Here is a 15,539-nt window from a genome sequence, read left to right on the forward strand (position 1 = left end):
TAAAGGCTTTTCTAACCGTTTCTTTGTTTTGCTTAATTCCAAAAAATTGGTATGTCACAACTCACAAACTTCATGTACCAAAGCAATGACTATATATATGGTTTGGCTTAACTAATTTATATTGTGAATGTAACGTTTATATGCATGTGTGGGTTTTTTACGGTTTCAAACATTCAAAATACTAATTAGTTATAGAAAGAAAAAAAAGTGAACAGTGAACACACACGAAATATGGTGAAAACGGAAAAAATAAACACTTCTTGCGTTTACAAACAGTCCCTAAACAAAGCTATGTTTATTTTCGAAACTGATTTATTTCTCAAACACAAAGGATATGACTAAAACAATCGAAAAATATTATGTAATACATATACAAATAAGTTGATAGATTTTGGGCATTAACACATTTAGAAACATGAAATATATAAACTCGGTCAAGATAATACGTATATACAAACTATTTATTTATTATAAAATTTTATAAGAAATATTGACGAAATTTTGAAACTGTTACCCAAAAACAAAAATAGATAAACACAAAAAAAACAGTATGTGGTGGGAACAATCCAGGATTTGTGGCGGTCACACCCATAATGACATTCAACATCACATGGATAAATCTCATTTTTTTTCTTTCTTCTCAAGAATTACATCTATTAATCTTTTTCAGCAATCGAGTAAAAATCATAAATCAAAGCCCGGCTGCTACAACATACAGTTCCAAAGAAAGTAACAAAAAAAAAATATGTTTAACAGAGAAACTGTCCAGAGATGATGATTGTATATATATTCTTTTGGTTCTTCAAATTTAGAACAAAGATGAAAAGGCAAATTCAGAATAGTATCTCGCTCTCTCTTGATCAATGTTTTGTGAACATTCCATCCATCAAGGAAGAGAAATCAAAGTCTTTGCCTGATTGTGAAGATGGTGTGGTGTTTGTTGGCTGTGCCGCGGATGATGACTGAGGTTTACCGGTTGAGTTTGGGGTCGAACCGTTCACCGGATTAGCTTGTCCCATTGTGTAGAAGCTGCATCAGTAATAAACAACCAAAAGATCATGTGAGAGTTAGGTTACGCAGTTTTGATAATCTATCACAAGATGTCACAAATTGGACTTGACACAGTGGATTTATGAAAACATGAAAGCACTCTTTCCCCAGTCGGGGCATGTTAATATAAGATTTGATTTGGTACAATATAATCAGACGTGACACACAAATGGAATGAAAGGATACTGTTTCACAATTTGATGTTTTCAAACGAAACAGACAGAGAGATTCAGTATTGTGTACACACCTTGAAGACGGGTATTGTAGAGTGTTTTCTTGCGGTTGCGCAGGTCTCATGTTCATGTTTGCGTTCATCATGTTCATGTTCATGTTCATGTTCTAAAGTTAAGGCGAGATAACAGAGAAGCAAGAAATGGTGAGTATTTTGCAAGAACTTGGTCAATGATACTATAGAACTTGCTACAAAAAGGTAAATGGGAGATCTTACTTGCATAAGTTTCTGGAGATCAGCTTGACCACCTGCTGGGTTAGTCATTCCGGGGATCTGGTACCCACCAGTGTTTGACCAATTTGCAGAAGCTAAGTTAAGAGCATTAGCAACAGCTTGTTGATTCACGCCGTTTGGAGTGCCTCCTGCTGCTTTTGCTGCAGCCATGTACAGGGCTTGCTGCTGAGCAAGCATAGCAACCTGTTGCTGATGCATGGCAAAAGGCGACACTATATTTGTCTGCAACAAATGGAACACACAGAGTTATATCACTTGACTTTGGTCTGGAATTCCAAATGTTCATCGTTGAAGGAATCTTAGTAAGTGAGAAAAGAGACAAATCAAAGAATCTGTGTTGAAAGAATCAGTCGATATCTTAGTAACTTGTAAGTTAAATAACCATACAAAGAAAAAATAGAAACTTGGAAGCTAAAAAACAGTAGGAAGGTAGGTAGACCCAACAAAGAAGTAATTAAGTAAATGTGAGGAGAGTATATAATTGACTAAGTATTTACCTTCTCAAATAGGCTCATGATATCGCCTTTCAAATCTTTCTGTGGTGCTTGTTGGACTGTTAAATTAGGTGTGTCTTTAAACAAATCCTCAATCCCAGTAGCTGGAGCTGGAGGAGAACTGCTCTCATCCGGCTTCGTTGTGACAACTTTCTCTTCTGTTTGACCACTTCCAGCCGCTACAATTTTAAGATTCAGAAATTAATATATTTATTACTCCAAAGCATTTTCTAGAGCAGTACGATTAACATAAAGTTAACAAGGATAGGAAAAAGTGTGCCACAATGTTAATTATGCACATGCTAGAGAGATACATACACTGAAAGCCAGCCCATGAGTTATCATCGGCAGGAGTTGCCTCTGAGGTATTTGTAGTCGAATCATCCATTGATAGCATGTTGAAGAGATCAGTTGCAAAATCCACCTTTGGAGGATCTGATGCTGGTGCAACATTTACTGCTTGTTTCTTTGTCTCCACTGGAGCGGCTGCAGACTCCACTTTCTGCTGTGGCATAACCTGTTATTTTTTAGCATCATGTATCAGAAAAATCAGGCTTTGGATACTATTAAAAAGTGGCATTGAAAGATTGTAATGCCCTAAAAACAAAGCGAGTTAAATAATGATCTAGCAGCTTCATATGCATTGACAAATATAATGATCCCAAAGCTGATATCCTAAGAGTCTTATATAAGATCAAGGAACACGAATAGTAACTAAAGGTATGGCTGTTTATACATATCTTCAGCGAAGTACGTTTGGTACCTGACCGGGTCCTTGGGGAGGTACGGGAAGATTTATCCTCGTTGCAGCAACATTATTTCTTGTTCTAGATACTGGAATAGTTTTCCTCTCCTCAAACAAATTTACAGGACTACTACTGTGCCCATGCTCATATCCAGGCCCACTTCTCTCCACAGATTTCCGCCGTTCCTGCTCGACTCTAGGGGGTGATCTAGCCTTTTCCACTCTAGAAACCCATCTCTTCTCTTCATACCTAGAAAGGTCATATGTCACAAGAATGATTCCGCGTCCATATGGATAGCAAGATAGACAATTCAATAAGGTGGAACTAACTGAAAAGTTTGTACAATGAAAAGAGAGATACATACTTTGCCCGTATGAAATTCTCAATTCCAACTCTATCATAGTTTGGGGGCAGCTCTGCTTCCCAGTAACTATTTGCTTTCTCATTTCCCATTGCTGCATGCAAGTAAAAGATTATACACTTTACATGGCGTAACCAACCCATGACTCGGACATAGAGCATTAAGTTTGAAAGACACGTACACTGTATAAATGCAACCTGCTCGGGGAGCCATGTGTCTAGAGTGGCAGATCGAACCTGCACCCATCAGCACACTCAGATGTTTTGGTAGAAAAGAGAAGGACCTTGGGCTGTTAATGCTAAGGTTAACATCTACTTGACAAGAACGACCCTACTCATACAAAAGTCAGAGGGTGAAACCTAATCATGTAATTTTGCACAGAATTGCTTATGTTCATGTGTAAACTGGATAGACATAATGGGAGCACAAGAAGGTGAGGAGGTTTAATGCATTCATGACAAACTTTTCTGCTCTTGTGATGGAAAATACAAGATGAAAATGTAAATATAAAACCCCAGTAGAAAACCAAATTGAAAATTTTTGCAGAGAAATTGAGCCAAATGGAATGAGTTATTCACCAAATTAGTATCTGAGCTTTCATATAAAAACACAACATCAAGAAAACAAATATAGAAAGGAAACTGAGAGACTACCTTCGATATGTGTACCCCGAGACTCCTGTGAATCCCAGAACATTGCATGCAGATAAAGATACCTAAATTAACACTAGCCCATCTTGGACCTCTGCAAAGTAAATGGAATAGTATTAGCCAAATATATAAATGAACTAGCATAATAATGTTGATAATTCAAATCAGCTACAAAAACCCTACTTTGTTTTGCAGTCAGCACATTCTCTGTTCTCTGGATGTTTAAGAAGCCCTTCAAGAATCTGCAAATAAGTAGCACCAAAATCAAGTGAATATTCAAGCAATAGTCTAGATAAACGAAAAAAATCTAGAAGAGGCCAAAAACATAAAGAAGAATCCACACACAGAAATAATAGACTATATCAAGAAAAAAAAATCAAAACTAATATGTTTAACAAACCAAAACGAATCAAAGTCCTCATAGAACAATCATAAAGACTTGAGATGCATCATTACTATACATATTACATGTATGCATCACCAAGCCAAGCCACAAAGCGATCTCAACTAAAACCAACAGTTTCAACACTGCAGATAACTTAACGACTACCAAACTAAAATTGAAAATCCCTAAGGGACGCTAAGAGCTCCTTCGATCCCTTTACTCGATTCTTTCCAAGCAATCGAAAACATTTTTGTATAAGATCAAGCTCCCTAAAACTAGAACAATCATAAAATTCAAAAACCCGATCGTGATCCGTTACAGAAAACAAAACGAAATAGATATAAATCATAATCCTAAAGCTCAAACGATCGAAAAAGGCGAGAGATCGAGAGGATACAAAAACATCTCCTAAAATTGAAGAACAGTAGCTGCTAAAAAACACACAGATCCAATCGAATTGAGACCGTATCAAAAATTCAGGATCGATCTCACCAATCGTTAACAACCAAATTCAAATATATGACCACAAAATCCACAAATCTCGGAGGCAAATTCCAAAAAAAAAAAGAAAAAAAGGGGGATTCGAGAAACCTTTCTATGGCGGGCATTAAGCTCCTTAGAGACGTTAGCTTTCTCGTTCATAGCGGCGAATAGATTATAAAAAAACAAAAAAAATCGAAGAAGGAGAAGAATCGGCAAACGAGGAAGAAGAAGAGATGAAGAAACTACGGGGACGACAAGGTCAAAACAGTCTTTTCCGTCTTCAGCGCTCTTCAATATCTCTCTCTCTTCTTCTTCTTCTTCCTCTCGATGGAAAAACAAAAAAAATTCCTTTTTCTTTGGCCTTTCGGAACGAGCGACCAAGAGAGAGAGAGATGGGGTCAATACTTTTTTGGACCGTTCAGATTATGGTATCGGTTTACTAAATTCGGTTTTGCTTTTCAATTTCAAAATTGTATTTGGTTCGGTTTAGTTTCGGTTTAATTTTTAAAATAAACCGGTTACTGGAGTAATTTGTCTTTTTTTGTACCAAAATTTAAAGACCGGTTTATCTGATGGTTAAGTGGTTTTATCAAAATTTAAAGATTGGTTTATCTGACGGTTAAGTGGTTTTTTGATTGGTCATAGAGAGGGTTGTGTGGGTGGAAAATATATAAATCACATGGCCATCTCACCTGTTATGTTTGTTTCCACTTTGGAGTTGTTGTTGTATATTAATTGATTCCAATTTCTTTGTTTATTTATGTGATGTTTATGGGACACATACATATTTTATTTGCTAAGATTTTTATTTGATGTGATTAGTCTACCAACCAAAACAACATTTCTTGATTATATTTATTATACTATTATGATCTTGGATGATTCGTTATTTTCTAAATTCATACTTGTTTGTCATTGCGAGAACTAATTAATCCCAAAATTCGACAAACTCTAAATTTAATGGGGTGTTAGGTACCATTATGCGTTGTGTATGTGTGTGTGACTAAACCTAAAAGAAATTGTATATATATTCCAATATGAAGTACTGGTCTCTCGCCAGCTCTAAACCAAATGATTTCATAATCGGCTTGGTCTTCTAATAATTGGAATCGCTTATTCTTTGTGAAATTTGAATTCGCACTACATACACTTATCTGTTTGTGGAATCTCATCGAGAGTTATCACACAACTCCTAACCCGATGCCTTAATAAGTTTTTAACTCGCTTGACATATGCTTTTCCATTTTTGATCCACATACTGTATATGTATGCCAATGTACAATATGCTTTTTAGGGGCTGAGACGTCGCGATTATGATGTGATGAGCTTGGAACTAAGTCATAGCTTTCTCTATTTGTTATCACTGCGAGGGTTTTACATGAGGATAGATTCTACATCTACAGTAGAAAAGACCACTAACTTTTGTTTCTCGAACTAACACCTAAGTCACAAAGTTGGCTAAAACTACCCAAGCTTTGCCCAACAAAGAATGGTTAGCCAAATAATGTATGTTGGAAATATTTGTCCAATAGTTTTCATAGGTGCTGTAAAGAGAAACGTGGCGTTCATGGTATTCATCTTTCTAATTATATGACTGAAAAAACGTTTTAGGAATAATTAAAACTGCTCTTTTTAAAAGTTCGTGCACCATTACTTTAAATTGTCGTTGTATGTATTTTTTTTTCCCCTATTAAGTACATCGACAAACGAAAGAAAAAAATAATAATAAGAAACAAAAGGAAACATAGAAAGTAAGAAACTGAAATAGTTAAATATATACAAATGTCCAAAAAACAAAAAAAAGGGAAATATATACAATGACAGCTTTACTACAATTTGCTTACTACATTTGACTAGACATAGCTGGAGTCTGTAATTACAATGCTTAAGCAATGTAAATTTAAATTTCTATACAGTACGTTTATGTTTCTTTGTATTTGCAATTATTCAATATACATATACAGAAAATAAGTGAAAAACAACATCACTCCCTAAAATTGAAAATATAATATATATTGTGATTGCTGTACTTACTTTTTTATTTTTTATTTTATTAACATATATCAGTTAATATCTATTTTATATATAAATAGTATATAAAAAAAACTACATTCAATTTCTTATAGAGTTAGTAGTTTACAACAGTCGGTTTAACGAACTAGAAGATACCATTTTCAAAAAATATATTTTTAAGAAGTAGTTTGAAAATTTATTACATAGTTTAACGATAACCACGTAATTATTCAATATACATATACAGAATACAAGTGAAAAATAACCACACTCCATAAAATTGAAAGTATAATATATATTGTGATTACTGTATTTGCTTTATTATTATTTTAATTAACATATATCAGTTCATATCTATTTTTATATATAAATAGTATCAAGAAAAAATTATATTCGATTTCTTAAAGAGTTAGTAGTTTACAACGGTCGATTTAACGAACTAAAAGATACCATTTTCAAAAAATATATTTTAAAGATGTAGTTTTAAAATTTATTTTATAGTTTAACGATAACCACGTCTAAGGTAACATTCATAGATGGTTATATTTGAAATGAGTAAAGAAATTTTAGATTATGAAAAGCATATTGGTACATACTACATAATTCTCACAAAATATTATCTTTGGAAGACATAACAAGTAAAAATTGGCTTATATAACTTCAAATGGTTTATTTTTCACAGAAAAAAAAAATGTGAACTGTAAATTAGTCAGATACACACCAATATATCCTTTAAAAGAAAACTATGAATTCAAAGTCGGTTTATGGTTTCAATTAAATATTATTTGCCCTTGGAGATTATATACCTTTTAATGAGTGAAACACTAATAAATAGCGTTATTTCCCATTAATCCTCTCAACAAATATAGCGTCTCCTTCTCTCTGAAACCACAAAAGAGATAAGAGGACATCACTTCTAACCCTCAGCAAAGTTTTTTACAATATGAAGAACCAATTATCAACTATGCCTTCTTCAACCTCCTCACCACACAAACATGATGAAAAACACAGAAGTGTTGTTTTGGCCGTGAAAAGTCCGCCCAAGTATAACAGTAAGCTCTACATCTGTCATTTGTGCAACAGAGTGTTCCTAACCCCTCATGCCCTTGGCGGTCACCAAACTACCACCCCCAAGGACCAAGAATCGGAGAAGCAGCAGAAGAACCACAAAAAAGATCATGACTCCAGTACGTGCCGTCCTCGTGTGTCTAAATACCATTTTGTTGCTTGATTCATCTTTTTATTGCTACTAATCTTTCTCATCATGATTTGTTGTCTTTACAAGAAAATGGTTCGGGCTCTAGTAACTCGGAAAGTCCCATCTCGAAGGGAAAGAACAACGCTGCTGTGGTGGCGGAAGACTAAAACAATATAGGGATGATAAAGAGTGTCCCAAAAAGAAAGAGATCTTGATTAGCATCAGCTAGAATAATATTTGGGGCCCCGTGATTATCGTTTATGTCTCTTTGAGATTTTCAGTTTAGAGGTATTTTATAGCTGTTGTGGCTTTTGTTGACCTCATGTAATTTTCCATTCTTAATTTCAAATCATCTGTTGTGTGATTGGTTAATGTAATTCATGAATCCTTTGATTATCATCAGTGCCTATATCTCATGATTATATTGTTCTAATGATTCTGGGTTTTGATTTAATTTTATTCTTCATAAGTTAGAGAGAGAATCTGGGTTTTGCTTGAGATCCTTTGTTAGAGAGACATTTGTAGAATTTCTACCGTTTTACCTTTGGTATATGTATTTATGTAACTTATAATACTATATACACCACATATATTATAGATTGTATTTTCTATATCGAATTTACTATAGGGTATAGTATATCGTGTACATACATAATGAAGAACACTTCTGATTGTTTGTCTCCATTTTGCCAAACCCTAACATTTTTCTTGATTAACTACTGATACAAAACCGAACGATTTAGGGATGGAATTGACTACAAAGTTCCGCATACTCAATGTCCTGGAGTATTCCTTGCAGCCATCGTCTATGTCTAGAAAGGAATGGATTCAACTTCATTGTCTAGGGTTACTCTTCCCAACCGAACTTTATTTTGATTTGGTTTGCGAGATGTCTCCACATAAAGTATGATGGAACATTATCAATGATAACGGTCTTGGAAACTCTAAATTTTTTAGGAATTGAAGTTTCAAGAAATTGAACGGGAATATATACTTATGTCCAACGCAAGTATGCGTGTGATATCATATCAGATACTAGATTGCTAGTAAAAAAAAAACTTTATGTCTTGACGGTAAAATATATATATTTCATATTGCGTTGATCTCTTGTCATAATTTACTTCGATGGTCTTGTTGGGTCACAGTATACCCGGGGAATCTCCTATAAGATGTCTCAGACAAACTTTTGATAGGACATATAGTTTCATTTTAAACCTTCGAATGTTTGGAAGCACTTGTCTAAATGCTTGATGTGGACTTCGTTGTTAATGTTTTTGACATCAACATTAACAACTTATCACAATAGATGTGGTACAAAAGTTTATTATGCATTTTTTGAACAAAAGGTTTTATTTTGTATGAATAAGTTTAATTGAAAACTACTTTGTTATTCTATATGATAGAATTTCGAAAAAATTGTAATGTTGGCAGCATCAAAATGATTTTCATAAAGGTATTATATTATGTGGTGATAAAATAATATATCTAGTAAAACCGTATTATGTGGTGATAAACCATTAATTATGGACAACTAATGTATGATATGGAGATATATGTCCAATAGTTTAACAGGGCCACTAATTAAAATTTCGGAAATCCATAGGTAATCGAATAATACAAACGGCTATAAAACGGCTATAATAACAAATATATTTATGGACGAATTTTCGATGAATAGTAATTAAACTTGTCGGAAATCTGTCGGTAATCGGATAAGAAAAAAATGCTTTAAAAACAACTACAATAATAGATATATTTACCGACTGAATTCCGACGGATGTTACTAAACGGTATATTTCTGTCGGTAATCCGTCAGACCAACCAACAGATTTTTGACAGATTTTGTCTGTCGGTAATTTATCGACGGAAAACCGACGAACTCATATGGCATCAGAAATCGGTCAGAATGCCGTCGGTAATTACCGACAAACTGTTTCCCATCAGAACGTACATTGGTTATGGTCTTGTTTTCTTGTAGTGACTGCAAGATGGTATAAAACTGGCAATCATATTTTACCAAAAAAAAAAAATGGCAATCTTAAAACTTCATGCACCCCTATTTTAAATTGTCAATTTGTCATCGTATGTATGTTTTCTCTAATAAGTATTTCGAAAGTTATTAAAATAAAACATAGAAAGTAAAAAATAAAATAAAAACATAATTAAAGAAAAAACACTTTTTATATTTGTCAATATTTATTATTTAAGGCAGGATAAGAAAGAAGAACCAAATGTAGTAAAGCTGACATAGCTGGCGTGTGTAAGTACTGAAAAGTTTCAAATTTAATTGTCTATACATATATTGCTTTTTCATTTTCATTGTATTTGCAATTATTCAAATCATACATAAAAAATTAATGAAAATAACATCACTCCATTAAATATACAATATAATATTTTGATTACAATTGGTTTAGTAAGCCCACTATATTAATTGAGAAATACAAATATGAAACTAACCTTATAAAGTATAAAATATTACATATTCATGCCACTGATGTAAGACAAATGTTTAATTCATAAATAAGAGTAAAAATATAATTTTAATATTAGACTAATAAAATCTTTTAAATAATTATTAATTTTAAAAAAATTTAAACCAGTCAGAATTTTAAAAATTAAGATTTTATATCTAATTATCCAAATTATTAGTTTAATAACTATATTTGGAAGATTTTGTTAAGATTTTAAATTATGATACTCCTACTCTCTTTCTTTTATTTCATTTACAAAATATTTTTAATTATCATATAATACATATGATAAATAAATATGTAGAATTTTATTGCATATGTTGTGATTTAAATTTTTTAAGATGAAGATATATTACTCAATCTATGAAGAAAAAAAATGTGTGTGTTTAATGTTCCACATAGTTGGGTTGGTAAAATTAAATTTATGTGGTTGATAAATTAATAAATTTTGTTTGCTCACTATTAGGATATATTAATTAATAGTTTTAGATATTTCACAAAATAATAATGCAAATACAACAAACAATGCAAAATAAAATGGTAATATACATTAAACAATGCAAACATTTGTATTTTTTGAAGAAATTTTGATCATTGCTTTATAGCATGGGATATACCGTAGTTGTTATTTATTTGAACAGATCAGTTCATCTAAATACTTACGATAATTGACTTTAGATTTATTGAAAAGTCGGTAGTTTGCAACGGTCAATTTAACGAACTTACGAGCACCATTTTAAAAAAAATATATGAAAAAATATATAGGTGTAAGAATTATTGATGGTAGTATTTGAAATGAGCTGTAAAGAAAATCAGATTACACAAAGCCATTTGGAAGGACAAAACTAGTAAAAATTGGATTATATAAACTTTAAATGATTTTTTTTCCACAGAAAAAAAGTGAACTGTAAATTAGTCAGATACACAGCAATATATCTTTTAAAAGAAAACTCTAAATTCAAAGTTGATTTATGGTGTCAATTAATTATTGTTTGCCCTTGGGGAGATTCTATACCTTAAAAAGCTAAACCTTTCATCAATAAAATGGATCTCTGGCTCTTCTCTCTGAAGAATCACAACACAAAAGAGATAAAATTTTCACCAAACAAGCTATGGAGAACCAATCACCTGCTTCTTCAACAAACTCCTCCTCCCCACCCAAACATGATCAGAAACTCAAAAGTGTCGTTGTGTCCGAGGAGCAGGAGGTGACGATGAAACCAAAGTCTCCTCAAGAGGTTATGTCTGAACGGACTATCCTTGAGAAGCCTCGTTTCATTTTAGAGACAGTGCGAGCAACAAGCGATGACGAAAACTACCTCTGTGATGTCTGCGAGAGGGAGTTCCCAAGCCGGAGGTCACTTTCCGCTCACCAGAAATTCCACAGAAAGGAGCAAGAATTGAAGAGGCAGCGGCTTTTGTTCGGGTCAAACCTTTCTGATGATGCTTATCTTGGTCCTTCCGACAGCAATGAAGGGTTGTCATTTTCGCGTTTTAGGTGTGGAGGAGGCGATAGCAGCAGCAGCATCAGGCCTCACCTGTTCTCCACTGGCGAAGGAGTCAAACAAATGGAGACGACCATGTTTCCTCCTCATGCTCTAGACCGCTCCCTCACCGGGAACCCTAGCTATAGCCCTTCACAAGCTTTTTCCAATGATGAGGATCATATTAATCTTGATCTCACTCTTGGTCCTTCTAAGCCCACAGGAGGCAGCAGCAATAGCATTAAAAACAACACTAACTCATACTTGGATATGGAAGCCACTAGGAGAACAACGAATTTGTTCGGTCCCGTGTGTCCTCGTGTGCCTCCATTCAATTTTGTTGCTGGAAACCCATATGATTCATTCCCAGGAAGATATGTTCCTCTTTTTGGAAATACCAATCCTTGTCATGATTTGTTTTCTTTGCAAGGGAATGGAATGGGCTCAAGTCACCCGAAAAGACTCTTCTCAACGGGAGTTCCTCCTTTTGCTCCTCCTTATCCAACGTCCACAAATCTTTGTCATGATTTGTTTTCTTTGCAAGGGAATGGAATGGGCTCAAGTCACCCGAAAAGACTCTTCTCAACGGGAGTTCCTCCTTTTGCTCCTCCTTATCCAACGTCCACAAATCTTTGTCATGATTTGTTTTCTTTGAAAGAGAATGGAATGGGCTCATCAAGTCACTCAAGACTTCTCCCCTCAATGGAAACGAACAAATTCAAGGTGCCTCCTAATCCAACGTCCACAAATCTTTGTAATAATTTGTTTCCTTTACAAGAGAATGGTTTAGCTGTTCAATCAAAAAGTCTCATCTCAAAGGGGAAAGCCAAAGTCATGGTGCCTGAAGATGAAGATGATGATGATGATGATGAGGATGAGGATGATGATGATGATGCTGATGATGTTAAGGATACCGAGCTAAGGTGGCTGACCAAGAAAAAAAGATCAAGACCAGCCTAGTCTTAATTTATTCATGTCCCTTTGAGTTTTTCAGTTTGCTATCCATCGAGGCTTATGTTTCACCTCTTTTGTTTCGTCATGCAATTTTTTTTTTCTCTCTTTGTTTCTTCATTGTCTTTCTCAAGTGTTCTCTTTGGGTTTAGTTGATGTAATTTCGATTCATTAATAAAATCCTTTTTTTTTCTAATTTCTATATCTCTTGATTGGTTTATAGTTTCAGAACATCTCATGTCTCTCTATGACTCTATCTATGATGATGATGACGAAGCATCTGACCAGGAACTTCACAAAAGATTTATAAATTGTTTATATTACATAAGGTTTTGTTATATTTGGTCTATATTATTCTGTTTAATTATTGATATCATTGCGGGATAGCTCAGTTGGGAGAGCGTCAAACTGAAGATCTGTAGGTCGCGTGTTCGATCCACGTTCACCGCATTTTTTTGTTTTCGTTTTCAAAAATTTTAGTTCTCTTCAAAACATCACTGCCCTAAATGTATCAAGTTGCAAATTTGTTAAGAACATCGTCTCATTTGAGATATTGGGTTGCATGTATTTTTACTCTTAATTCATTTAGTTTAATTTTTCTTATATCTTATTTATACCAATTTATATCCGATTGTATTTTCAAATTCTCATTGATATATTTTAAGAGGAACGTAATCGTGAATGTTAAAAATTTCAATGATTTATGATGTTTACATCCATGAATGGAATTATAAAGTTTGATTGGTTTAATTTTATAATAACTGTTCATAAGTTTTCAATTCTTGTAATTAAGATTAAGTTTATCCAACGTCACTTTCATATAATTTCATTATATAAATATAAATATAAATATATATATATATGTATAATTTCATTAGTTAAATAAACGGGTACAAAATATTTGAAATTGCAAGTATAATACTCCCTTTTGTTTCGGACAAACAGTATAATACTCCTATGTTTCATTTTAATAGATTTTTTTGGCAATAAAGTATTAAATGAATAGAAATTCTGCATAAAAGTTTGAAAAATATCTAATAAATTGTACCAATAAAAAATCCTTAAAAAAACTTAAATTGGAAACATAAAGAATATTTCATGGTAAAAGTAAACACATATATAAACGCTACCATTTTATACGGGAGTGCATTGAGAAAATCACTCTTGTTTAGGGTTTAGGAACATCTAAAATACTTTTTTTAGGAATTGAAGTTGCAAAGAACTCCACAGGAATCTCCTATTGTCCAATAAGATGTCTCTGACAAGCATTTGGTAGGGCTTATATAGTTTCATTTTAAACCTACGAATGTTTGGGAGCAGAGCACTTGTCTAAATGCTTGATGTAGGGAACCACCTCAAATGATTTGACGACTATATCGTATATATGTTCATCATTAAATATATTATTCACACATCTCTTATAGATGGCTCCCACATTATTCCCCCTATATAATGACATCAACATTAACAACTGATCACAATGGATGTGATTAAAATGGTTTCCTTGGTTTTAATTAGATTTCAACTGGATATGTTCGTATGTAAGAAGACATCCATACTTATGACTTATGAGTAGTTTGTTTTATGTGGCCGTGGCATCCGCCATTTTTGTAATGTGGAACAATATAAATTGATATTTTGTACATGTTTGATTTAAATATGCATTGTGGTATAAATTTTTATTTTGAACAAAAGTTTTTATTGAAAATTACTTGTATTATTATTAACAGTAATAGAAGAAAAATTGTACTGTTGGCCGCATCAAAATGATATTCATAAAGCTAGTACTTCCTCCGTTTTGTCCTTTTAGGACTTAATTTTGTTTCATAATAGTTTTTTTTTTAGATTTTTAATATAGATGTTTGGTGAATATTCAGTTTTATCCCTACTGTTTTAAGGTTTTGACTAATGAAAAATTTATAAAATATATTAATAAAGGGCAAAACATAAATTTTAATAGTTTTCTTAATTTGTATGAAAAAACCGGAAGAAGTATTATATTATGTGATGATAAATTAAATACCTAGTCAACCGTATTATGTGGTGATAAACCATTACTTAATTATAGATAACTACTGTATGTTGGAGATATGTGTCCAAGATTTTCATAGGGCCACTAAAGATAAACGGCCATATAATGGTATAAAACTGTACCATAAAGATCATGAACCACTACTTTTAAACTGTCATTGTGGGTATTTTTTTCCAAACAAAGTATTTCGAAAGTTACAAAATAAAACATAGAAAGTAAGAAGTAAAAAACAACATAGTCAAGAAAATACACAATTTATATATGTTAATATATTAAGTCAGCAGGATAAGAAAGAAGAACCAAATGTAGTAAAGCTGACTAAGTACAGTGTTTTTGAAAAACTTGAAATTTAATTGTCTTATATATTGCTTTTCATTTTCATTGTACTTGCAATTATTCAAATATATATATATATATATATATATATATATATGTAAAATAAATCAAAAAACAACACCACTCACTCCATGTAGAAAATATAATATTGTGATCACTTACTTGGTTTAGTAATTGTTATTTATTTGAACACATCAGTTAGATACTTACGATGATCTTCGATTTATTGAAAAGTCCGTAGTTTTCAACAGTCGATTTAACCAACTCGCCAACGCCATATTTAAAATAAAAAAAAATCAGACTACACAAAGCTAATTGGAAGGACAAAAGGAGTAAAATTTTGATTATATTTATATATATATCTTCAAATGGTTTATTTTGCTCAGAAAAAAAAAAAAAAAAAAAAAAAGAAAAAA

At 32.7% G+C, this 15,539-nt stretch overlaps 2 protein-coding genes and 1 long non-coding RNA gene across 3 annotated transcripts; 2 read left to right on the forward strand and 1 right to left on the reverse strand.

Moving 5' to 3' along the window:
- Positions 612-4,994, reverse strand: LOC104761456 (probable ADP-ribosylation factor GTPase-activating protein AGD5). Its single transcript, XM_010484540.2, has 11 exons — positions 4,744-4,994; positions 3,951-4,009; positions 3,771-3,861; positions 3,299-3,353; positions 3,121-3,211; positions 2,774-3,005; positions 2,329-2,527; positions 2,014-2,189; positions 1,499-1,738; positions 1,298-1,389; positions 612-1,029 (listed from the first exon to the last, which is right to left on the reverse strand). The coding sequence occupies exons 1-11, from the start codon at positions 4,792-4,794 to the stop codon at positions 861-863; spliced, it is 1,455 nt and encodes a 484-aa protein (XP_010482842.1). The 5' UTR covers positions 4,795-4,994; the 3' UTR covers positions 612-860.
- LOC109130580 lies at positions 7,515-8,245 on the forward strand. Its single transcript, XR_002036492.1, has 2 exons — positions 7,515-7,835; positions 7,934-8,245. It is a non-coding gene; the product is annotated as an uncharacterized LOC109130580 (long non-coding RNA).
- On the forward strand, positions 11,317-12,880 carry LOC104761457. The gene has a single exon (XM_010484541.2). It carries the CDS (start codon positions 11,433-11,435, stop codon positions 12,762-12,764), a length of 1,332 nt encoding a protein of 443 aa, XP_010482843.1. The 5' UTR covers positions 11,317-11,432; the 3' UTR covers positions 12,765-12,880.

This window comes from Camelina sativa, chromosome 18, assembly GCF_000633955.1.
Source record: "Camelina sativa cultivar DH55 chromosome 18, Cs, whole genome shotgun sequence".
Classification (NCBI taxonomy): Eukaryota; Viridiplantae; Streptophyta; class Magnoliopsida; order Brassicales; family Brassicaceae; genus Camelina; species Camelina sativa.

Excerpts from the sequence above, each read along its gene's own strand:
- LOC104761456 (XM_010484540.2), bottom strand. The coding sequence starts at position 4,794 with ATGAACGAGAAAGCTAACGTCTCTAAGGAGCTTAATGCCCGCCATAGA. Across the intron at positions 3,862-3,950 it reads TGTGCTGACTGCAAAACAAA|AGGTCCAAGATGGGCTAGTG; the intron begins GTAGGGTTTTTG and ends TTTACTTTGCAG. Across the intron at positions 1,739-2,013 it reads TCATGAGCCTATTTGAGAAG|ACAAATATAGTGTCGCCTTT; the intron begins GTAAATACTTAG and ends CATTTGTTGCAG.
- LOC104761457 (XM_010484541.2), top strand. The coding sequence starts at position 11,433 with ATGGAGAACCAATCACCTGCTTCTTCAACAAACTCCTCCTCCCCACCC.